We start from the raw sequence: 23,200 nt of genomic DNA, 5'->3' as shown, positions 1-23,200 counted from the left end.
CCCCGCCCGACCCTTCCGGTATCAGCAGACGTACTTTGAATGTAATGGCAATATAGTTTCACCCGAGCCGGTTTGGCTCAGTGCATAGAGCACTGGCCCAAGGACTGAAAGGCCCCGGGTTCGATTCTGGTGAAGGGCACGCACCTCGGTTGCAGGTTCCCCGGCCCTGGTCAGGGTACATGCAGGAGGCAACCCATCGATGTGTCTCTCTCACATCGATGTTTCTCTCTGTCTCTCCCTCTCCCTTCTCTCTCTAAAAATCAATGGATAAATATCCTTGGGCGAGGATTAACAACAGCAAACAATGGTGATACAGTTTCCACATTCCTGGTGAAATTGAGCTTATGACTTCCATCCGTGTCCTCTCCACTGTAACAGGAGGGGGCCCATGCACCTTCCCCGAACCAAGCCTCCCTCGGGCCCCAGGCCCCATCTCCTCACCCCCGCTCCCAGGATGTCGCTCTCACCCCCGCAGACCCAGAGCAGACAAAGGCCCTTTCTTGGTGCCCACTTTCTCTCCCCGCCTCATTCCTGCTGAGGAGGGGGAAGTCAGAAATGAGGCAGAGCCTCAAAGCAGCACTGGAGCACTGAGCTGGCCTCCAGGTGCGAGCAGAGACGGAGGACAGGAGAGGTTCGTGCCCAGAAGGAGCGGATCCTGAGGAGCTGTCTGTCCAGCTTTGCGGGAGGCCTTGCCTCGGTGCCTGAGCCACGCGTAGCCCAGGCCGTTAGTGGGAAGTGAAGGGAGAAGCGTCTGGCTGACCGTTTTGGCCGCGTGGCTGCTCCCGCTGTCAGCCGGCTGCTTTGAGAAGGTCAGCGCGCTGGGTTTCCTGGGAGAGCAGCCAGCAGCAGGCTCACTAATGGTAGCCGAGGGCTTACTGTTAGGGCGTTGAGGTTGTTGAATGGAAAGGATCGCGTTGAAGAAAATGATGGCTCTCCTCCCCCTCCCCTCCCCCCTCCTCTCCTTCTGCCTCCCCCACGGACCTAGGAAGTTCCAAAAGCCCCAGAGCCTTTGGCGAGCTGTCCGAGGGCCAGGGCTTTGCCAAGCCTGCAGGCCCCGCCCGGGGGATTGCAGGAGCAGCCGGTGGGAGGAGCGGCTTCCTTCGCCTCCTTAGCTGACCTCCAGCACGTGCGATCCTGTAGGCTGTGTTTGGAAAATGCTTGGGCTCCTTGATGCTGGTGACAGAGTGAGAGGTAGCCGTGCTGACCCAGGACTAAGCCTCCCCCTGCCCCTGGGAGCAGGCCTGTCAGCAGGGAACGAGGGGGCAGAGGCACTCCCGCCACAACATGTGTGTTCCCGAGCGAGAGGCCTCGGTCTGCCCCGGTGGTGAGGGCCCATGCAGGTGTGTGGGTGGGAGGGACACCCTGGGCATGGGGGTGAGGAGGTGGGACCTGGGGACTGAGGGAAGCTTAGCCCTCGTTTTATACACAGTGGTTATGCTGCTTAGCAGGCGTCCAAGAACCCCTGATCTCCAAGGGCGTTTTTCTTGAGTGTTTCTTAGAGTCTTAGGGCTTCCAAGGATTTCTGTCAGAGGCTGCCTATTATTGATCCTTTATAACACATCACTTCTTTGGTGAGTATTTGGATTCCCGTCTCTACCCTCTTCCTGGCCACCTGCAAGGTGAAGAGCAGGAATTGGGCCTCATTCATCTTTGTGTCTGAGCTGGCAGCATGCCTGGCATGCAGTGAGGGCAGGGAGCTGTGCCGAATGAATGAATGATCTCCGTGTGCTGCAAGTCCTCCTCCCAGCCCTCCTGATGCATTCTCTGCCCTGTTCCAGCCGGAGACGCTGACCTGCGGGGCCTCTGGCTTCCGCTTGGGTTTGGCCGATGGCAGGAGATCAGAGGCATGGGGTCGAGGGTGTTTGCTTTGCTGGTGTGTCTTCAACAGAAGGTCACCTCTCTTTTCATGGCAGCCTGCTCTCTATGACTCTCTCCTTCCACGTCCTATAGCCTCTTTTTATTAAAAATATATACTTTTTATTGATTTCAGAGAGGAAGGGAGAGGGAGAGAGAGATAGAAACATCAATGATGAGGGGAGAGAGAGATAGAAACATCAGTGATGAGAGAGAATCATTGATCGGCTGCTTCCTGCACATCCCCTACTGGGGATGGAGCCCGCAACCCAGGCATGTGCCCTTGACTGGAATTGAACCCAGGACCCTTCAGTCTGCAGGCCGATGCTTTATCCACTGAGCTAAACAAGCTAGGACTGGATATGATTTTTTTAAAATATATTTTTATTGATTTCAGAGAGGAAGGGAGAGGGAGAGAGAGAGAGAAACATCAACGATGAGAGAGAATCATTCATCGGCTGCTTCCTGCACGCCCCCCACTGGGGATGGAGCCTGTAACCCAGGCATGTGCCCTGACCGGGAATCAAACCATGACCTCCTGGTTCATAGGTCAACGCTCAACCACTGAGCCACACCGGCCAGGCCACATCCTATAGCCTCTTCATTCCCTCATCCTTTTAGGCCAAGGAGGGGTGATGGTCAGCAGCAGGTCCCTCCACTGTCCCTCCCTCTCCCCACGCCCAGCTCACGCCTGCATATGTAGTTTCTTTGTAAATCACCCCTCCAAACATCATCCCACTTGGGGTGTATCCTTTCCTTCCTGTTGCGAAGCAGCAAGGCGCAGGTATTTACAGAAACTAAGTTGTTTGAGCTGGACACTGGGATGCCAGGTGCTTAAAAAGGTACGACATGACGTTCTTCGGCCAAATGTGACCTGGCTGGCTGTCAAGGGCAGTTGCGTGCCTGGCAGCTTTGGGCAAATAAAGAGCAATTTTGGAAACGATACTTAGGAGAGACTCTCTCCCACTGCTAATTTGTAAGTTCTTATTTTAGGCTGAGAGTCTGTTTTTAAGTCTCTGGCGTTGCCCCTCATCCTGGCTGTGTACCTGATTCAGCGTGGAAGGTGCCAGAAGCGCGAGAAGTCGGGAGGGATGTCCGGGTCGGGGAAGGTGGGGGGCCTGCGTTATGCGCCAGGTCCTGGCTTCACCTGCAGAGACAGAGTCACTGTGGTGTCTGACTCGGTGTTCACATCTCCGCTCCCCGGCTGTCTTCCTGCAGGTGATCATAAACAGCACAATCACACCCAATATGACTTTCACCAAAACGTCGCAGAAGTTCGGGCAGTGGGCCGACAGCAGAGCCAACACGGTGTTTGGTTTGGGGTTTTCGTCGGAGCAACAGCTGACAAAGGTAACGTGGCCCTTTCCCCCTCCCCTCCCAGGCCGTGCGTGGCAGGGCCAGCCAGCAGTGCCCCGTGGTGAGCAGGACGCCTCTGCCTGCAGCTCTGCCAGACCAGGTGACCTTTTAGACATGCCAGGTTCCTTGAAATGGAGATGTCACTTGGGAAAGGAAAGCATGTCCGACACGCGCTGCTTCGGAGCCTGAGCTCACAGCACCAGGAGGCGGCCTGGCCTGCCTGCCGTCTGCCCACGTGTCTGCCCTGCTCCCTGGGCCGTGTCAGCAGCAGCCCTGACCCTCTAGTTGGAGCTCTAGTCGGAGAGAGAGAGTGAGGTGACACCTAATAGCAGTTCTTTTTGTTTGTTTGTTTGTTTGTTTTTGTTTTGTTTTTTTGTTAATCCTCACCCTAGGATATTTTTCCATTGATATTTAGAGAGAGTGGAAGGGAGAGGGAGAGACAGAGAGAAACATTGATGTGAGAGAAACACATCGATTGGTTGCCTCCTGCACGAGATCCGAGCAGGGCCCGGGCCAGGGAGGAGCCTGCAACCAAGGTACATGCCCTTGACCAGAATTCAACCGGGACACTTCGGTCTACAGGCCGACGCTGTATCCACTGAGCCAAACCAGCCAGGGTTAATAGCAGTTCTTTTTTTTTTCTTTTTAAAATATATTTTATTGATTTTGTACAGAGAGGAAGAGAGAGGGATAGAGAGTTAAAAACATCGATGAGAGAGAAACATCGATCAGCTGCCTCCTGCACACCTCCTACTAGGGATGTGCCCGCAACCAAGGTACATGCCCTTGACCGGAATCGAACCTGGGACCCTTCAGTCCGCAGGCCGACGCTCTATCCACTGAGCCAAACCAGCTAGGCCTAATAGCAGTTCTTAACCTAGAGTCCCCACTGTTTAAGATGTCACACAATGTTTTTTTCTAGGGAGAGGGTTCATAGCCTTGGTTCGCTTCTCCAAGGGCCTAGGACACACTCCCGATGGTCAGAGAGGTTTCGAGGCGCGCATGGCGGCTGATCACAGACTCGGGGACCAAAGGGCCTCACCCCGGCGGTGAGAGGAGCCAAAAGCTGGTTTTAGGAAAGCAGGTTCCCTTTCAGGGTGGTGGGAGAGCCCCCTGGAGTTACTAAGGATATGTTGGTTGACAGCGAGACTGGCTGGTGCATGTGACCTGGGAAGTTGCTGGAAGAAGGTCAGAGTAGCTGACGAAACCCAAGGAGAGTTTCAAGTCCAGGCCTCGGGGAAGAGAGGGATGCTGTTTTCTGAAATGAAGAGCATCAGGGAGAATTCGCATAAAGTGGAATCAAGCATGATGCTGATTTCTTTTTTATTTTAATCTTTATTGTTGAAAGTATTACATCTGTCTCCTTCCCCCCCCATCGACTCGCTCCAGCCCACCCCTACCCCCACCCCAGGCCCTCACCACCCTATTGTCTGTGGCCGCGGGCCATACATCTATGCATACAAGGTCTTTGGTTGATTACCTCCCACCTGCCCACCCTCCCCCGCCTTCCCTCAGAGATTCCGCCCTCTGTCCCATGCTTCCGTGTCTCTGGATCCACTCCGTTCATCAGTTTGTTTTGTTACTTGGATTCCACATATGAGTGCGATCATGTGATACTTGTCTTTCTCTGACTGGCTTATTTCACTTAGCATGATGCTCTCCAGGTCCCTCCAGGCTGTCTGAGAGGGTAAGAGATCCTTCTGTTTTACTGCTGCACAGTATTCCATGGTATAAATGATGCTGGTTTCTTGCAAGAATGACACCAGAACTTCTGGCTGACGTGGGCTGTGGGGATTTCCCGCCTTTCCACCCTGAATTAGTGCCTGTGGGGGTAAGGGGGGGAACAATCCCGCCTCTGTCAGGTGGCCCCCTCCCACACCTGCCTCACACCCCAGCTCATTGGGCGGAAGCCTCAGATCACTGGGGAAGGGCGAGATGCGGAGGCCCCGTCAGAGGGCACTGGCTGGGCCGCCTCAGGTCCCACGCCCTGGTCCCGCCCAGGGCCCGAGCTCACAGACACCCAGGATGGTCTGAGAGCACCCCCAGCTGCTTGGGGCCATTTCTTCAATCTTTAGAGGAACCGAAGTGGGAAGGAGAAAGGGGGAACGTTTCAACGAACAGACTCAGAAGAAGGAAGAACTCAAAACGGAAACCAGCACAAGTTGTTAAAGCTCCGTGTTCTGTGCCTCTGCGCCCTGGAGAGACCCCGGCGGTGCCGCTTCCACGCGTGGCCACCTGTGATTTCCCCCGACAGCAGACAACGTCCGGTCCTCACGGAGGAAGCCTCTTCCTGAGCCGTTCCTGGAGCCCCGGCTCTGTGACTGTGCCCGCCGTTGTCGCAAAGACTTACCACACGGGCACTCGGAGGTCTCCTTTGTTCAGAATGTTTCACATCAGCCCCCCCACCCCCACCCCCACCCCCTTCTCTGCAAAGGGAACGATTAACCGCTCGCTGGTAAATCACCAGGAAGTGAGCCGGCACGCTCGCAAGTGGCAATTAGCTGGCAAAGAGGAGCTTGGGCTCAAGGGTTCCGAAGGCGTGTTGCTGAGGGGACAGCTGTGGCCAGATGTGTCTGACCCCACAGAGCCGCCACCCACAGACCGGGAAGGGGACGTGGTAATCAAACACCATAACTAGGCCGGATAAAGGGACACCCGCGTGGAGGTTCTCATTTAAGCACGCTGCATGCACACTCCGCTCTCCACCCCCCAGAAAGAAAATAGGTACCTTGATCTTGACTGCTTCCATATAAGGACCGCTGTGCACCGTAACCAGCGAGCATCATGGGAACACTCTGCTCTTTAGATAGGCTTTCCAAAAATAATAGACGCTACGGATTCCCGGAGGTAGACTGGGCCTCGCCTGCCCACCCGCCGGAGGGGACGTGCCAGCTCAGCCGGCTGAGGATCGCTGGAGGGGCACGTGCCTGTTCTGACAAAGGCAAGTGCTTATGGGAGGAGAACCAAGTGTAAAGAATGAGCAAGTTTAGGTTTTGCCCTAGCCAGTGTGGCTCAGTGGATAGAGCACTGACCTCCGGACCGAAGGGTCCTAGGTTCGACTCTGGTCAAGGGCACGTACCTGGGTTGCAGGCTCCTCCCTGGCCCGGGCCCTGGTCCAATCATTGTGTTTCTCTCACATGGATGTTACTCTCTGTCTTTCCCTCTGTCTTCCACTCTCTCTAAAAACCAATGGAAAAACATCCTCAGGTGAGGATTAAAAAAAAAAAGTTTAGGTTCTTTCTGGCACCTGACCTTGAGATGTCACCTTCTAGGTTCCGTTCCATCTCATTCCTGGCAGAGAGAACGGAACACACAGCTGTGATGGGGGTGGTGCAGGGTGGGAGTGCTGGGGCCCCGTGGTTGACACACACTGGCATTGAGTTTTGACCCATTTCGGTTATGTCACCTGTAATTCACATTGGTACCCTCACGTTCACTTGGTTAACTCAGTGTCACCGTGAGAACATTGCCCCGTCTCATACCATTCTGTCTCCTCATTTAAGGGCCATTTCCTTGTCATGGGGGGTATTCATCCTTTCATGTTTTAGTTAGAGTGCTTTGGCTTCACGGATCAGAACCCAGTCTCGGTGCTGAAGCAGACAGGGCTATTCTCATACAAAAGAGGAGCCAGAGGCACACGGCTGCCAGGCTCCGCCATGTTGGGTCTGAGGGCTCTGTGTGTGTGTGTTTTGTCTTTCATTGGCCTTTGCCTCCGGTGATAAGATGACCTCTGCAGCTCTGACCATCACATCTGCGTTCATGGCAGGAGGGCGGAGGCAGGGGGAGGTCCACACAGCCTCCCTGTAAACGCCCTGGGCAGACTCCTTCTTGGGTCTCAGTGTCAGTCTTGGGTCCCTACGCCATCCTTCCACTCCCCCAGAAAAAGGGGCAGGCAGGGGTGGGGGGGGGGGTTGCCATGGAATTGGGTTGCCATGATTGGCTTAGACCAGTTCTCTTTTAAAAATATATATATACCAGAAGCCCGTGCACGAAGATTCGTGCAATAGACCTTCATTCACCTGGCTGCCTGCACCAGTTTTCCGCTGGCACTGGGGACCCAGGCCTTGGCTCTGGCCACCGCCTTCCGCCTTCTTTCAGGGTTGGGGCGATTGGAGCGGCATGAGTCCCCGGCACCTCCTGCCAGCCCCGGTTCCCCCGTGATGGGGGGCGGGGCAGCACGTGGGGGCTGCCATCTTTACTGGGTTAATTTGCATAGTGCCCTGATTGGCTGTGGGCATAGCGAAGGTACGGTCAATTAGCATATTACTGGTTTATTAGGTAGGATTTTTATTGATTTCAGAGAAGGGAGAGGGAGAGAGAGATATAGAAACATCAATGATGAGAGAGAATCATTGATCAGCTGCCTCGTTCATTCCCCCTACTGAGGATTGAGCCCACACCCAGGCATGTGCCTTTGACCAGAATCGAACCTGGGACCCTTCAGTTCGGAGGTCAACTCTCTATTCACTGAGCCAAGCCGGCTAGGGCCAGATCTCATTCTTTATCACCTAGGACAGTGGTCGGCAAACGGCAGCTCGCAAGCCACATGCGGCTCTTTGGCCCCTTGAGTGTGGCTCTTCCACCAAATACCACGGCCTGGGCGAGTCTATTTTGAAGAAGTGGCGTTAGAAGAAGTTTAAGTGTAAAAAATTTGGCTCTCCAAAGAAATTTCAATCGTTGTACTGTTGATATTTGGCTCTGTTGGCTAATGAGTTTGCCGACCACTGACCTAGGAAATTTCCTGCTCCGGACAAATTTGAGATTCTGTTAAGCTAAAGGAAAAATAGAAATGGCCTTTGACTGAGCAGCTAGGTATTGTCTGCCACAGTGTCTTCAATTGCCAAGACCAGAAAAGCCAGAAATGAAATAAAATAAATGTCTTTAGTTTTCTGTGATGGTAATGATGATGATTTTCATTCTGGTGAAAGTTATTACATTACTGCTGCAGAAAATGGTCCTAATAAGTAAAGAATGAGAATTTGGCCTATCTTTCAGACACCATTGTGGTTCGACTAGCCTTTGATTAATGGGTTTTATTTACAGGAATCTATTTTCAGGAAATAATTGTAACTGAGTACAGAGATTTAGCTATAAGGATTTTCCTTGCAGCATCGTTTATAACAGTAAAAACAAACAAAAACCAAACCAACCTAAATGTCCAGCAGTTAGATAATGCCAGTATGTCATTCGGGGTAATATTGTACAGCAATTCAGACGATCTAATAGAAGATCATGTAATTACATAGAGATATTAATGTCATCTTAGTAATTTCAAAAATAGCTATAAAGTGAGATACGATATAACTTCATTTTAGAAAAGAAATACGTGGGCCCAGTGGGTCTGGCTCAGGGGCTGAAGGTCGACCTATGAACCAGGAAGTCGCGGTTCGATTCCCAGTCAGGGCACATGCCCGGATTGCAGGCTCCATCCCCAGTGTGGGGCGTGCAGGAGGCAGCTGATCCATGATTCTCTCTCATCATTGATATTTCTATCCTTGTCTTCTTCTCCCTTCCTCTCTAATATTAATAAAAAAATATATATATGAAAAAATGTGTAACAGATGTATATTAGACAGATAGAAAAATATGTGGTTAGTGTTTATCTCTGGCTGGTGGGAGTATAGGTTTAAAATTTTTTTAAACTGCTTTCTAAATTTATAAGCACATGTGCTTTTTTACAATGGGGGGGGGGTATTATAAACCTGAAGACTTGGAGGGAGGGATGTTTTAGCAAAGGACAGCCATCTGGCTCCTCTCTCCCTGACAAGTGCTTCTGCTCTCGCAGTGGGAGCTGCGGGGGGGAGGGAGGGGGAGGGAGGGGGGAGGGGCGGGGGGAGCATGCTCCCAGGGCGTCTGGATTGCTTCCAGATTTCATTATTACAGAGGAATCTGGGATCTTAATCTATCTATCCAAGGCCCTTTTTTTTTTTTTCATATTCTCAATTATTTTCATGGAGCAGTTTCCCAGAAGTGTTATCACAAGTCAGTGGGCATGAATATGTTTTTTCGCTCGTGATACATTTCTCCAAATTGCTTCTCCGGGGGCCGCACCAATACCCAGCGCTCCCGGAGGTGTCCTGCCGGGCACCGGGCGTTAGGATTGTGTGTTAGTGTCTGGTGACTGAGCAGGCAAAGCATGGCACCTCATTATTCCGATTTGCATGTTTGGTGAGGCGGAGCCATTCTTCTGTGAGTTGCTTGCTTTATTGTGTTTTTTATTTGTGAGTCTTGACATGTCTCTGTCGGGGTTTTCATAATTTCCTTTTCCGTTTGCACAAACTCAGTGCTCTCCCCCTTGGGAGAACCCCTCGCCTTTCCGTCCCCGCTCCTTCCCCAGGAGCATTACCTTTCTCTCCCCTCAGCTCCAAGGGCCCTCCTGCTTCTGTGACTTCCTAAATAAACTCTCTCTTATTAAAAAAATTTGCACAGCCCGACGGGTGTGGCTCCGTGGTTGAGCATGGACCCAGGGGCCAAGAGGTCCCCAGTTCGATTCCATTCAGGGCACATGCCCGGGTTGCAGGCTCGATCCCCAGTGTGGGGCGTGCAGGAGGCAGCCAATGGCTGTGTCTCTCTCATCGATGTTTCTCTCTCTACGTCCCTCTCCCTTCCTCTCTAAAATTAATAAAAACGTATTATTTTTTTAATTTGCACGAACTCTTTCTTTACTGAAGATAATGGCCCCTTTCCTGTTGTACTAGCCTAGCTATGATATGTCCCCCAGGCACTGGTTTCCCTTCTGATTTCTATTTTTCCTTTTATATTGAAAAACTTTACATTATTAGGTCATCAAAAGATATCACTTTTGGGCTATGAAGCCCCATGGCTGTGGCTTTGTGTTTGTTTTTAATTGAATTTTTAAAAATATGTTTTCACTGATAACAGAGAGAGAGGGAGAGAGGGCTACAAACATCAACGATGAGAGAAAATCATTGATCAGCTGCCTCCTGCACAACCCCTACTGGGAATCGAACCCACAACCCAGGCATCAAATCGTGACCTCCTGGTTCATGGCTTGACACTCTCCCCCTGAGCCACACCGGCCGGGAGGCTCTGGCTTTTACTGATGGGCCTGCAGGGGCCACATGGGCCAGAGCAGCAAGGCTGACCTTTGCTGCTTGGACCAGGGTGCTAGGTTTACCAGCATTCGCCGCCTGGCAAGGGCTCCCCAACCAGACCACGGTTGTCGGCCCTGTGAGCGCGCTCAGAGGGTAGCCTGTGCTCAGAGGTCTGTGACTTCCTAGCAAAAGCCACAGCGTTGTCGGTGGACTTGGGACTGGCTCCCTGTTTTGTTTCTCAGCAACCACTTTCAGCTCTCGTGCTTTGTCACGCCGACACTGCCTGTCACCGAACGTTCTCTGCTCCAACAATGTACTTGCTAATTAAAATCAGTTGCCTTGTCAGTGACTGTAGGTCATGATTGGTGTGATTGTTCTGGGATTTTAAGAATTTTTTTATTTATTATGAAAATATTAAAACTTTTTTTTTTAACTTTGAGAGAGGCATGGTATAATAAGCACCCGTGTGCACATCACCTTGTTGTTGACATTTGCCACATTTCTTTATCTGTTTTATTGTAGCTGAAGTACGTTAAATTACAGACATCAAAGAAAGCATTTGACGCCTAAAAATTTCAGAATTTATTTCTTAAAAGATGACATTTTTCAACATAACCATAACACCATTAGCACTTAAAAAAAAAATCTTTACCCAAGGATATTTCTTCCACTGATTTCTAGAGGGAGGGAAGAGGGGGAGAGTGAGAGAAACATCGATGTGAGAGAGACACATCAATTGGTGGCCTCCCACATACGCCCCTACCAGGGTTGGGGAACCTGCAACCAAGGCATGTGCCCTTGACCAGGAATCGAACCTGTAACCCTTTCGTCTGTGGGCCGATGCTCAAACCACTGAGAAAACAGGCCAGGGAAACACTTTTTTTTTTTTTTTTTTGGTAATGTTTGTATTGATTTTTAGAGAGAAAGGAAGAGGGATAGAGAGATAGAAACATCGATGAGAAACATCATCAATCTGCTGCCTCCTGCATGCCCCCTACTGGGGATCAATGGCCCTGACCAAGAATCAAACCAATGACCTCTTGGTTCCTGGGTCGATGTTCGTCTACTGAGCCAGGCAGGGCAACACTTGTAATAAAATTAATAGCAATTCTTCTTTGTGGTCTTATCCAGTCCACGGTCATATTTCCCCTGTTGTTTATAGGTGGTTCATTCAAATCAGGGTTCAGTCATAGAGTATGTGTGCATTTTGCAATTTGGCATTTTGATGTTTTATATCTTATGCTTTTAAAATCTAGAACAGCCCTAACCGGTTTGGCTCAGTGGATAGAGCGTCGGCCTGCGGACTGAAGGGTCCCAGGTTCGATTCCGGTCAAGGGCATGTACCTTGGTTGCGGGCACATCCCCAGTAGGAGGTGTGCAGGAGGCAGCTGATTGATGTTTCTCTCTCATCGATGTTTCTAACTCTCTATCCCTCTCCCTTCCTCTCTGTAAAAAATCAATAAAATATATTTTTAAAATAAAATAAATAAATAAATAAAAAATAAAATCTAGAACAGTGTCTTCTCCCTAACTTTTTTTTTTTTTATTATTGCATTGACTTGTAAGAGTTCTTGGATCTTTCCTTAGACATGATGTAGTTTTCCACAGATTCCTTCTGTGGTACAACTAAATGTCTTTTCTAGTCTTTGTATGAGTTACTGTTAACCAGGGGTGTTTGTTTTAGTCCTGTATCATCACACTAGCTTCAGCAGCTGAGGAATTGATCTGGATCAGACTTTGGCCAGTAGTGTTTATTGGAAGAAGCGTTCCTTATATCCATTTCTTTCTTATCTCAAGTGAAATCCTTCTTCAGGATTGGTACAGGATTTATTGGCCTAAAAGGGATGCAAACTAATAAAGCTGCGTGCTGACTATCAGCCATGAAAAACCTTCACAACTGTTCTTCGTGTTCAGTTCGCAGAGAAATTCCAGGAGGTGAAAGAAGCTGCCAGACTCGCCAGAGACAAGTCGCAGGAGAAAATCGAGACGTCAAGTAACCATTCCCAAGTGAGTAATTTGTCCATAAAGTACCGTATTTTCTGGCGTATAAGACGACTTTTTAACCCAGGAAAATCTTCTATATGCCCAGTCGTCTTATACACTGGAAAATACGGTAAAGCTGGGGTCGAGACTCTGTTCCTTGTCACTTTGACCAGAAACGGACTTTAGCAGCAGGGCATTCTTCCCCCCTATAGAGTTCCTTACTTTTTAAAAAATCTTTATTGTTGGAAGTATTACATATGTCCCCTTTGCTTCCCCATGGACCCCTTCTCGTCCCCTCCCCACCCCAGGCCTTCACCACACTATCGTCTGTGTCTGTGGGTTATACACGTGCAGCTGCAGGGCATTTTGAAGGTTTTTTGACTATTCGCCTGTTCACACTGAGGTGGACGGGACATGTATTTGTGAGACTCCTGAAATTTTCAGGATGTGGTGTTGCATTTTTTAAAATATATATTTTTATTGATTTCAGAGAGGAGGAGAGAGGAAGAGAGATAGAAACATCAATGATAAGAGAGAATCATTAATCGGGTGCCTCCTGCACACGCCCCCCCCCCCCCCCCCCTTACTGGGGATCGAGCCCACGCCCTGATCGGGAATTGAACTGTGACCTCCTGTTCATAGTTGATAACCACGGAGCCACGCCGGCCTGGCCTGTGGTGATGTATTTTGATAGGAAATGGTGGTTGAGATTAGGGTAATGCATGTCCCTGGCCCCCGAGAGGTGCTATCTGGTCACTGTGTTTCAGGACCAGTGACAGGGCAGCTGCTTCCCTCCCGGTGGGAGGTGGGGCCGCATGAAGGACGCTCAGTGACAAGGGCAGGTACCTGTGCTTGATTGATGCCCGCGAGCCCTCAGCTCTGTCCCCCTGTTGTAATAAAAGTCAGGTGGGAGGTGGCATTCCAACAGCTCTGGTTTAGCCAAGGAGATGTGGCTTTGCCGAGTAATCTCTTTACTCGACAGTGTGATGGTTGACTAAGAAGGACCTGTTGCCCTAGCCGGTTTGGCTCAATGGATAGAAAGTCGGTCCTCGGACTGAAGGGTCCTGGGTTTGGTTCCGGTCAAGGGCATATACATTGGTTGCAGGTTAGATCACCAGCCCTGGTTGGGGTGCATGTAGGAGGCAACCAATCGATGTGTCTCTCTTACATTGATGTTTCTCTGTCTCTGTCTCTACCTGTCCTGTACTCTCTCTCTGGAAATCAACAGAAAAATGTCCTCAGGTGAGGACTAACAACAACAACAACAAAAGAGGGACCTGTTGTGACTTGAAATAAAAATGCCTGCATTCCTGATGTCTAGATTGGTGTATGTCATGGTGGACGGAAGGCTTGATCCAATGACAAGGTTGTTTGTAGGGAGACAGGGAAAGGCAACATCAGGAGCAAAGATTTGGGTTTGGGATTAAGCAGGTGTAACAGCAAGACGGCCAGGGCACAGTGGGGCTGGGAGTGAGGTGCACTGTGGGAGGGACAGCCATGTATTTGCAGATCCTGGAAAAGACCTGGAATTCTTCACGAGCAGATAGTTTATTGCTAATTTAACTAGAGGCCAGTGCACAAAATTCGTGCACAGTGGGTGGGTCCCTCAGCCCGGCCTGCACCCTCTCGCAGTCCGGGACTGCTGGCTCTTAACTGCTCGCCTGCCTGCCTTCCTGATCATCCCTAACCACTCTGCCTGCCTGCCTCATCGCCCCTAACTACTCGCCTGCCTGCCTCATCGATCACCCCTTACCACTATCCTGCCTGCCTCATCACCCCTAACCACTCGCCTGCCTGCCTGATCGATCACCCCTTACCACTATCCTGCCTGCCTCATCGCCCCTAACCACTTGCCTGCCTGCCTGATTGTCCCTAACTGCTCTCCTGCCTGCCTGATCGCCCCTAACCACCTCTTCCTCAGCCCCCGCTGCCGCGGCTTCATCCAGAAGGACATCCAGAATGATGTCCGGAAGGTCATTCAGCTGTCCGGTCTAACTAGCATATTACGCTTTTATTATTATAGATTATTTATTACTGAGTAGTTGGCAGACATTGGAGGTGTTTTATGACTGTTGATCTGGAATTTCCATGAGGGTTACCTGTGGGTGGTAAGGAAGTCAGGGTGCCACAGAGGGTCGCAAGGAGGCTGTGGGGTGGAGGATGGCCTGGCAGGGCAGCTACAGGGTAAAGGGGAAGAATAGATGTCAGAGACAGCTGGTCGGGGGGAAACCAGGAGGCCTGGGCACCTGGAGCAGTCAAGACTGACACCCAAGGCTTGACGGTATTAACATTTTGCTTTTAGTATCTGCAAACATTTAGCAGCAGATATTTCCCCAAGGTTTTGTTTTAATATATTTTTATTGTTTTCAGAGAGAAAGGGAGAAAGAGATAGAAACATCAATGATAAGCATCATTGATTGGCTGCCTCTTGCATGCCCCCCACTGGGGATCGAGCCCTCAACCGGGCATGTGCCCTGACTGGGAATCGAACCTTGACCCCCTGGTCCAGGTCCATAGGTTGACGCTCAACCACTGAGCCACGCTAGCCAGGCTCCCCACGTTTTTATTTGCATTTTAATTTTGTTTATGGCTTTTTTTTTTTTGCAAGGTAGGAATGTAAAGTTAGTCAGATTTATACATCCTTCCCTTCATGGTTCCTTCCTTTGCCATTATGCATATTGGAAGCTAAATAAGATCTTGCTGAGATCTTATCCAAGAGCAGATGAGATTTCACCACCATGTGGGATGACTTATCACAGAAAACATCTCAGAATATTCATAACACGCTAAATAGTCATGGAGACCACAGACACCCAGCGCTGGTCCCTGTTGTTTTAATGAGTGTGGATCTTCCTCTCTCAGCCCCAGGATGCTTAAGTTGTCTCAGCTTGTAACGGTTTTTCTCTTTCCTCGTTATAAATCGTTCCTCCTCTTTTAATTTGTGGCTTCTGTCGGTGTTATTTAAGGAGACCAGGTGTCTAGGTGTGTTAGGTTTATCTGGAGAGGATGAGTAAAATGGCCCTGAGTAGCGGCCCCAGATGCTCGCTGGTCCGTGAAGTGCACAGACTCTCAGCTCACTGTGGACCCTCCTGGGCCTTGTCCTTGGTTTTTGATGGTCCCCGACTTATTCGTTGCTGCTGCGAGTGGGTCAGATGAGTGGTTGTCACCCTCAGAAACAGTGTCTCGTTGTGCCCGACTCGTTGCCCCTGTAAGGACCCGCGGTAATGTGTGAGGTAATCCACTTTGGCCAGGAGTCTGGGTGTGAAACCCCATCTTCTCTGCTCAGGCATCCAGTGTCAACGGGACAGACGATGAAAAGGCATCTCACGCGAGCCCCGCGGACACCCACCTCAAGTCTGAGAACAACAAGCTGAAGATCGCGCTGACGCAGAGGTAAGGGGCCTTTAGGTCCAGATGCTGGTTCTCTGGAGGCTCCCGCTGGGCGGGGCTCAGCAGGTGGGGAGGGGCCAGTCTCACCTCCTGGCCGAGCCTGTGGCTGCTCTCTGCCTGGCTGACCACGTCTGTTGACACCCAGCTCTCTAATCAGCTGGCCCGGCCTCTTCTCAGAGCTTAATGCCTGTGAGTCCAGGCAACCGTGACCCTTAGCCCCAGCCCCCGGTCTTGGATTGTGGGCTTTATCAGGGTTTTAAAGGACAGATGAAAAGAACTATGACCAGACTCTTTTTTTTTCTCATCAGACAGCTATCAGGACTCTTCTTGGTTATGTGATTATTTTGTTTTTAAATATATTTTTATTGATTTCAGAGAGGAAGGGAGACAGAGAGAGAGACACACACATCAACGATGAGAGAGAATCATTGAGAATCACGCCCCCTGCTGGGGATCGAGCCCGCAACCCGGGCATGTGCCCTGACTGGGAATTGAACCGGGACCTCCTGGTTCCTAGGTCAGTGCTCAACCACTGAGCCACGCCGGCAGGGCCTATTCTTGGTTGTTTAAGTCACAGCGTGCTGCCTGAATGAAAACATTTTAGCCCGAAAAATCAATGTTTTGAAATTCCAATTTAGTGGAGAAGCGGATTATAGGAATGAAGGGAAGCCATTTCCCCAAATCAGCTTAAGTTCTCCATCATCAGCCCTGGAATGAATCAGATAATAATGCTTTCTATTTTTTTCCGTCCGCATGGTTTGAACTGGAAGTGTGTATTTTCCTACCACAGCCCCGGCTCCTTGAGGCTGTGGGATGGAAGATAATGCAGATTATCTGGATACAGCCGCATTTACTGTTTAAAAAGCTGTTAGACGCAGACCTCCCGTCAGCCAGGCGGTGCTAAGCAGGAACCCGGACTCTGACAACTCGAGGTGCAAGTTCACCCGAGATGTCCAGACCGCAGATTCCTGGGCTCGGAGCAGGGAAACTAGGGAGCCTGCACACCAAACAGCCTCTGAGGGGAGCCGGACTCCCGTTTGTTTTCTAAAATTTCCTCACTGAAAGCACAGGGTCAAAGATCAACTTGGGCCTGGCCAGTTTGGCTCAGTGGATAGAGCATCAGCCTGCGGACCAAAGGGTCCCGGGTTCAATTCTGGTCGAAGGCACGTACTTGGTAACAGTCTCCCCCCCTGCCTGGGCCCTGGTCGGGGCTCGTGCAGGAGGCAACCAATCGATGTGTCTCTCTCACATCCATGTTTCTCTCTGTCTTTCCCTCTCTCTTCCACGCTCCCTAAAAATCAATGGAAAAAATATCCTCGGGTGAGGATTAACAACAACAACAAAAAGATAAACTCAGGGTTTATGTGGTACCGTAGAGGGGTCCCTCAGACCTGTGGTTAGAACCCCAGTTCTGCCCTCAGGGGAGTCCCAGTCATGGTCTCCTTGCCCTCGGCTCTCAAATCTGGATTCCTTTCGATGCAGATCTGGGGGACCCTTTTTCTGCCAAGGGCCATTGGGAGATTTATAACCTCATTCGCTTCATATAATTCACTTCAGGTAAGTTTATGTTGCTATGAAAAAAGCTCCTGGATTTATTGAATTTTGAGTCCCGCCCGCAGGGCCAAGCCTAATGATTTCCTGGGCCTCCTGTGCTGCCCGCCTGCTTCAAAGGCTCCGAGGAGGTACCAGTGACAGCGGGACCATTATCTCCTATTTGTTTGTTAAATCTGGGGTGTGTGTATGTGTGTGTATGTGTGTGTGTGTGTGTGTGTGTTTGCGTGTGTGTTTGTGTGTGTGTGTGTATGTGTTTGTTTGTTTGTTTTTTTAATATATTTTATTGATTTTCCACAGAGAGGAAGGGAGAGGGATAGAGAGCTAGAAACATCGATGAGAGAGAAACATCGACCAGCTGCCTCCTGCACACTCCCTACCAGGGATGTGCCCGCAACCAAGGTACATGCCCTTGACCGGAATCGAACCTGGGACCTTTCAGTCCGCAGACCGATGCTCTATCCACTGAGCCAAACCGGTTTCGGCTACCTAAGGATATTTTTCCATTGATTTTTTGTTTCTTTTTAAAAAATATTATTATTATTTTAATCCATTGATTTTTGAGAGAGTGGAAGAGAGAGGGAAAGACAGAGAGAAACATCAGTGTGAGAGAAACACATCGATTGGTTGCCTCCTGCATGAGCCCCGACCAGGGCCTGGCTGGGAAGGAGCCTGCATCCGAGGTACATGCCCTTGACTGGAATCAAACCCGGGACCCTTTGGGCCGCAGGCCGACGCTCTATCCACTGGGCCACACTGGCCAGGGCTCTAAAGGGATTCTTTAAGAAAACAGCCCAGCAGGGTGATGGGTCCACACAAGACAGGCCAGTCCCTCTGGCACTTGTTCCTCCGGCCAGCCCTCGGGTGGGGGCCGGGGGACGGTCAGCACCCGCCCTCCCAGTCATCCCCGGCCTCTGCCCTGCAGCGCCGCCAACGTGAAGAAATGGGAGATCGAGCTGCAGACCCTGCGGGAGAGCAACGCGCGGCTGACCACGGCGCTGCAGGAGTCCGCCACCAGCGTGGAGCAGTGGAAGAGGCAGTTCTCCATCTGCCGCGACGAGAACGACCGGCTGCGGCACAAGGTGGGCTCTGGGGGCCCGGGGGGCACAGCCGGCGGGAGGGCCGGCGGGGTGGGGGCGGCCGGGGCTCCTTCTCCGCAGCAGCAAGACTTGCTGCCTCCCCCTTTGAACCTCCCTCTGTTTCAATAACTGATTTATTACCTTATTTTTTATGAAGATACTTTTATTGATTTCAGAGAGGAAGGGAGAGGGAGAGAGAGATGGAAACATCAATGATGAGAGAGAATCATGGATCGGCTGCCTCCTGCAAGCCCCCCACTGGGGATCAAGCCCGCAACCCGGGCATGTGCCCTTGACCGGGAATCGAACCTTGACCTCCTGGTTCATAGGTCAATGCTCAACCACTGAGCCACGCCGGCCTGGGCTGACCATGTTTTAATGGTCAGCACGTTTACAGGCTGCAGACACGACAGGGGGACACAGCCTGTGACAACATTGGCATTCGCTCTCCCTGCCCCCCCTGACCTGAGGGAGCCACGGGAGGACCATCCGAGGTACAGATGGCACTGCCTCGTGTCGCTTTTCCATTTCGGTGCCCACAGTGCTGACAGCGAGGGCGCCGGGCCAGGCGCTGACTCTGCACGTCCCCTTCCCAGGCTGGCTGATCGATTGCCCTCTCTTTCTTTTTCCAAGCAAAGAGCCAGCTTCTCTCTGCGCCTGAGTATCCGAGCCCAAGGGCAGGGCGGGCGGAGGAAGTGCCCGCTGAGAGGAGCATCAGCTTCCCCCGTGGGAGGCGTCTCCAGCAGCCCCTAGGACTCAGCCCCTGAGTCCTCACAGCGCATGCCCCGCTGGGACTGCTGCCGCCGCTCGCGGGGACCCCATCAACGTGGCGCTTTGGTGTTACACGTGGGTCCCACTCTTGCCGTTCACTCTGCACACACACTCTGGCCTTGGCCTTGGCTGTTGTTCTTCTGAGAGAGCAGGCTGGGGAGGGAGAGAAAGGTGCACCCTGGGGATTTGCCCGCCCCCCCCCCCCCCCGAAAGAGGCCTGCAGGCCAGGCTCCCGTGTGCACCACGAGGGAAAGGTCGTCCTGATTTAAAACGTTTGAAATGTCATCACATCCCACTTGGTGGCCCCGGCCCCACAGGGCTCTGGTGTCTGCCCCGCTGGCTTAAACCCATGAAACAGAATAATTTAGGACGTGATTAAAATGATGTAAAATCACTTGAATAAATTTCTATGCTGATAATAATTTTAAAAAAAAGATGTAAAACCATTCTGGGGAGAAGCAGGTAGATCCATGGGACACCTGGCCCCTGCTCGTGACAAATCCTTAAAGCAAACCTGCAGTTCCTGTCCTGTGGCCCTGAGAGCAGCCAGGAGCCCGGGGCATCCTAAGGCCGGGCTGTGTGACTCAGTCGGCGCTGCTGGTGGTGAGTGAGGCGCCTCCTGCCGAAAGGCCCTCTGGGAGCCACATGGAGTTCGAATGTAGCCTCTGAGAAACACAAATGGGTTAGTTTTCGGTTTATTTTAAAAGAAAGCATAGGCCTAGCCAGTTTGGCTCAGTGGCTAGAGCGTCGGCCTGCGGACCGAAGGGTCCTGGGTTCAATTCCGGTCAGGGACACATACCTTGGTTGCAGGCTCCTGCCCGACCTGGGCCCTGGCTGGGACACGTACAGAAGGCAACCAATCAATGTTTCTGTCTTTCCCTCTCTGAAAAATCAATGGAAAAATATCCTCAGGCGAGGATTAACAGAAAAAAAAAGAAAGATTCTATTTTGTGGGGGGTGAGGGGGAAGAGGGACATCTGTAATAATCTCAACAATAAAGATTTTTCTAAAAAGAGCCGAAACCGGTTTGGCTCAGTGGATAGAGCGTCGGCCTGCGGACTGAAAAGTCCCAGGTTCGATTCCGGTCAAGGGCATGTACCTTGGTTGCGGGCACATCCCCAGTAGGGGGTGTGCAGGAGGCAGCTGATCGATGTTTCTCTGTCATCGATGTTTCTAACTCTCTATTCCTCTCTCTTCCTCTCTGTGAAAAATCAATAAAATATATTTAAAAAATAAAAATAAAAATAAAAAATAAAAAAATAATAAAAAGAAAGGAAGCATAAACAGAGCTGTGTCGCTCTTTTGTTTAATGACCAAAGTAAACTAGCACCCCTGCCTCACGTGTGATGTTTCCCCAAGATTGATGAGCTGGAAGAACAGTGCAGCGAGATAAACAGAGAGAAGGAGAAGAACACCCAGCTGAAGCGGAGGATCGAGGAGCTGGAATCCGAACTCCGAGAGAAGGAGACGGTGAGTCACAGCTCGGACGGCCCCTCGGTGTCCTCTGGGCCTGCGGGCGAGCTCTCCCCAAGGGCACAGCCGGTGACTGGGCACGTGACGGCCCTGGCAGCTGCCTGGACATCGGCACAGAGTCAGAGCCAAGAGTCACATCAGGGCGCAGATACTACAGCCTCCTCGCTGTGTGAGCTGTGTGGTCAGCCACTCCGATCCAAGAGGGAGTGGAACTTTGTACCAGACACTCGGGAACTTTTTGAGACAATCTGTCATCAGAAGTTGAACTCCGCTGTCCAATGAGTGCAGTGAGAGCCAGCAATCGTAGCCATTCGTTTTCTGGGGGGCAGGACCGCTAAGTACACAGAGGCTGGAGGCCACGGGCAGGCTGCCCAACTGTTCTCAGCCTCAGTTTCCCCACCGACAAAGCAGGAGGCATAAGAAGACCTGTCCGCCATGGTGGTGTACCGACTTCGTGCAATTGTGCGTGTACTGCTCTCGGCCCTTAGAATACCTGAAGGGTTCAGTGTTAACGTCATCACCTTTATCATCTGTGCAAACAGTACAGGTTCCAAAAGCCGCTTCCATTCCTAGATGTCCAAGTGGGGGGGCCGAAGGGGGGCGGTGTTCAAGAATGCCTTTTATCTGACTTGATTTCACATTTCTTTCTCCCATAGGAGTTGAAAGATCTCCGAAAACAGAGTGAAATCATCCCTCAGCTCATGTCAGAGTGTGAATACGTCTCTGAGAAGTTAGAGGTAAGGGCGAGAGGCTCAGATGAGAAGGCACTGGTCATGTGACTCTTCCCTGAGGGTCCCGCCCCCCCATCCCCAAGAAGGCTCAGCAGGACTGTCTTGTGGCTTTTCCACCTAACGAAGGGGTCCTGTGCCACAGCCATAGTGCAGGTGCCTGTTTCCCGTCCACAGAAGCCCCTGCGGAACCACAGGGGTGAGGACTGGGGGCAGAGGAAGGGCTAAGAGCGTAAGACCTGGGTGCTGTCCCCCCTCCCCACTCCCCAGCCGTGACCTTGCACACGATCTTGGCGTAGACCCCCTCCCTCACTGGCCTCAGATTTTTTTTTAAATTTAATTTATTTCTGAGAGGAAGGGAGAAAGAGAGAGAGATAGAAACATCAATGATGTGAGAGAATCATTTATCTGTTGCCTTCTGCACGCCCCACACTGGGGATCGAGCCCGCGCAACCGGGCATGTGCCCTGACCAGGAATCAAACCATGACTGCCAGGTTCATAGGTCAGTGCTCAACCACTGAGCCACACTGGCCAGGCTGGCCTCAGATTTCTGATCACAAAAGGAGGGTTTGAACCTCCTCTACCTCCAGGCTCTCCTCACTCCAGGAGCCCTGTATTCAGGTGGGCAGCCCCAGCATTAGCAACTGGTTAGGGTCAGGTGATCAGAATGGAGCTGAGTGGGCATCTGCTGACCGTCTGGGCCTGGGGCTGAAAATGCCTCTCCCTGGGCAGGCACCCGAGTTCTGCATTCTGTGTAGGAACGTCATTTTTCAGGCCGCCTGTCGGTCACACACTGTCTGTCGGCACCTCTGCCAGGGGACAGGCAGGAATGAAGGGCACGCTGAGATGCCCCTGGTCTGCGTGCTGAGGAACTAACAGGTCTGGGGTGCAGCCGTAGCAGGTCTCCGCGGACCCACCCCTCACTGTTCCCCAGACCCTTCTCCTTTGGTTTTGCTTCAGGCAGCAGAGAAAGACAATCAAAACTTGGAGGACAAAGTGCGTTCGCTGAAGATGGACATTGAGGAGAGCAAGTACCGACAGCGCCACCTAAAGGTGGAGTTGAAGAACTTCTTGGAGGTGCTGGACGGGAAGATCGACGACCTGCACGACTTCCGACGCGGCCTCTCCAAGCTGGGCACCGACAACTAGGGCGCCCGGGCCCCCGCGGGAGCCACAGGTGTGTGCGAGCGGCCGGGACGAGGACGTCCGTCCGTCCGTCCGTCCGGCTGCCGGTGTTGCTTCTGTCCACGCGGGCGCAGCGGGGCGCGGGTCCAGACCGCCGCGCCGCCCACGCGCTGCCGCCGGGACCGCAGTCTCCTCTCGCTTCTCTGGCCTTTCGAGGTCGGGGCCGCTGGAAGATTCTGACTCAGGAATCCAGACTAGGTCTACCTTACCGTTTACGCAGTCAGGGCAGGGATGTTTCTATCTTTCTTAAGGGTTGTTGCAGCCACGTGAGCTGAAATGAGTTTTCTAATCCAAATGTGAGTATCCTTTACACCTCCTTTTTTTTGAACGGCATTCGGGGTATCTGGATGTCCCCCGGCCCCCCCAGGCGCCCCAGTGTGGCCGTGGAGGTAAAAGCTCCCTCCCGGTAGCTGTCCAGATGCTTTAGAGCAGCTACTTTCCGGAGAAAGGAAACAGGCTTGGGGAGGTGTCTTTCTGGCCGGGTGACCCCTGACCCCTCTGCCCCCTCATCCCGCCCCAGTTGTGAGGCTGCGACCACGCTCCTTTCCTTGGTTTCATTTTCTGAGCAGATCGCTGTGCCGTGGGGACAGCACGCAGGGAGGGCGCCTCGCACAGTGCCTGGCACACAGTAGGTGCTTAATAAATACTTGTTCAATTAAACACACGCACAGGATTTAGTGTTTCAATCCAACCCCAGCAGAGTCCCTGCCGACAGCCAGCATCCTGGCGCCCTGGGTCAGCATCAGACGTGAATGCACTTGTGTGGTCAAGCCC

At 51.7% G+C, this 23,200-nt stretch overlaps 1 protein-coding gene across 5 annotated transcripts in view; it reads left to right on the top strand.

Moving 5' to 3' along the window:
• Positions 1–22,935, top strand: part of HOMER2 (homer scaffold protein 2) — a 100,056-nt gene extending 77,121 nt beyond the window's left edge. For all 5 annotated transcript variants that reach the window (XM_079764141.1, XM_079764142.1, XM_079764144.1 and 2 more), the window contains 7 exons: positions 3,073–3,204; positions 12,180–12,272; positions 15,535–15,641; positions 18,115–18,271; positions 20,399–20,509; positions 21,169–21,249; positions 22,202–22,935. In XM_079764141.1, the coding sequence (XP_079620267.1) occupies positions 3,103–3,204; positions 12,180–12,272; positions 15,535–15,641; positions 18,115–18,271; positions 20,399–20,509; positions 21,169–21,249; positions 22,202–22,390 (840 nt within the window). In that variant the 5' untranslated portion in view covers positions 3,073–3,102 and the 3' untranslated portion in view covers positions 22,391–22,935. The remainder of the gene's footprint in view (positions 1–3,072; positions 3,205–12,179; positions 12,273–15,534; positions 15,642–18,114; positions 18,272–20,398; positions 20,510–21,168; positions 21,250–22,201) is intronic.
• The last annotated feature ends 265 nt before the right edge of the window (positions 22,936–23,200 follow it).

This window comes from Cnephaeus nilssonii, assembly GCF_951640355.1.
Source record: "Cnephaeus nilssonii genome assembly, chromosome: 24".
NCBI classification, from domain to species: domain Eukaryota; kingdom Metazoa; phylum Chordata; class Mammalia; order Chiroptera; family Vespertilionidae; genus Cnephaeus; species Cnephaeus nilssonii.
This window is presented reverse-complemented; position numbering and strand designations above follow the sequence as displayed.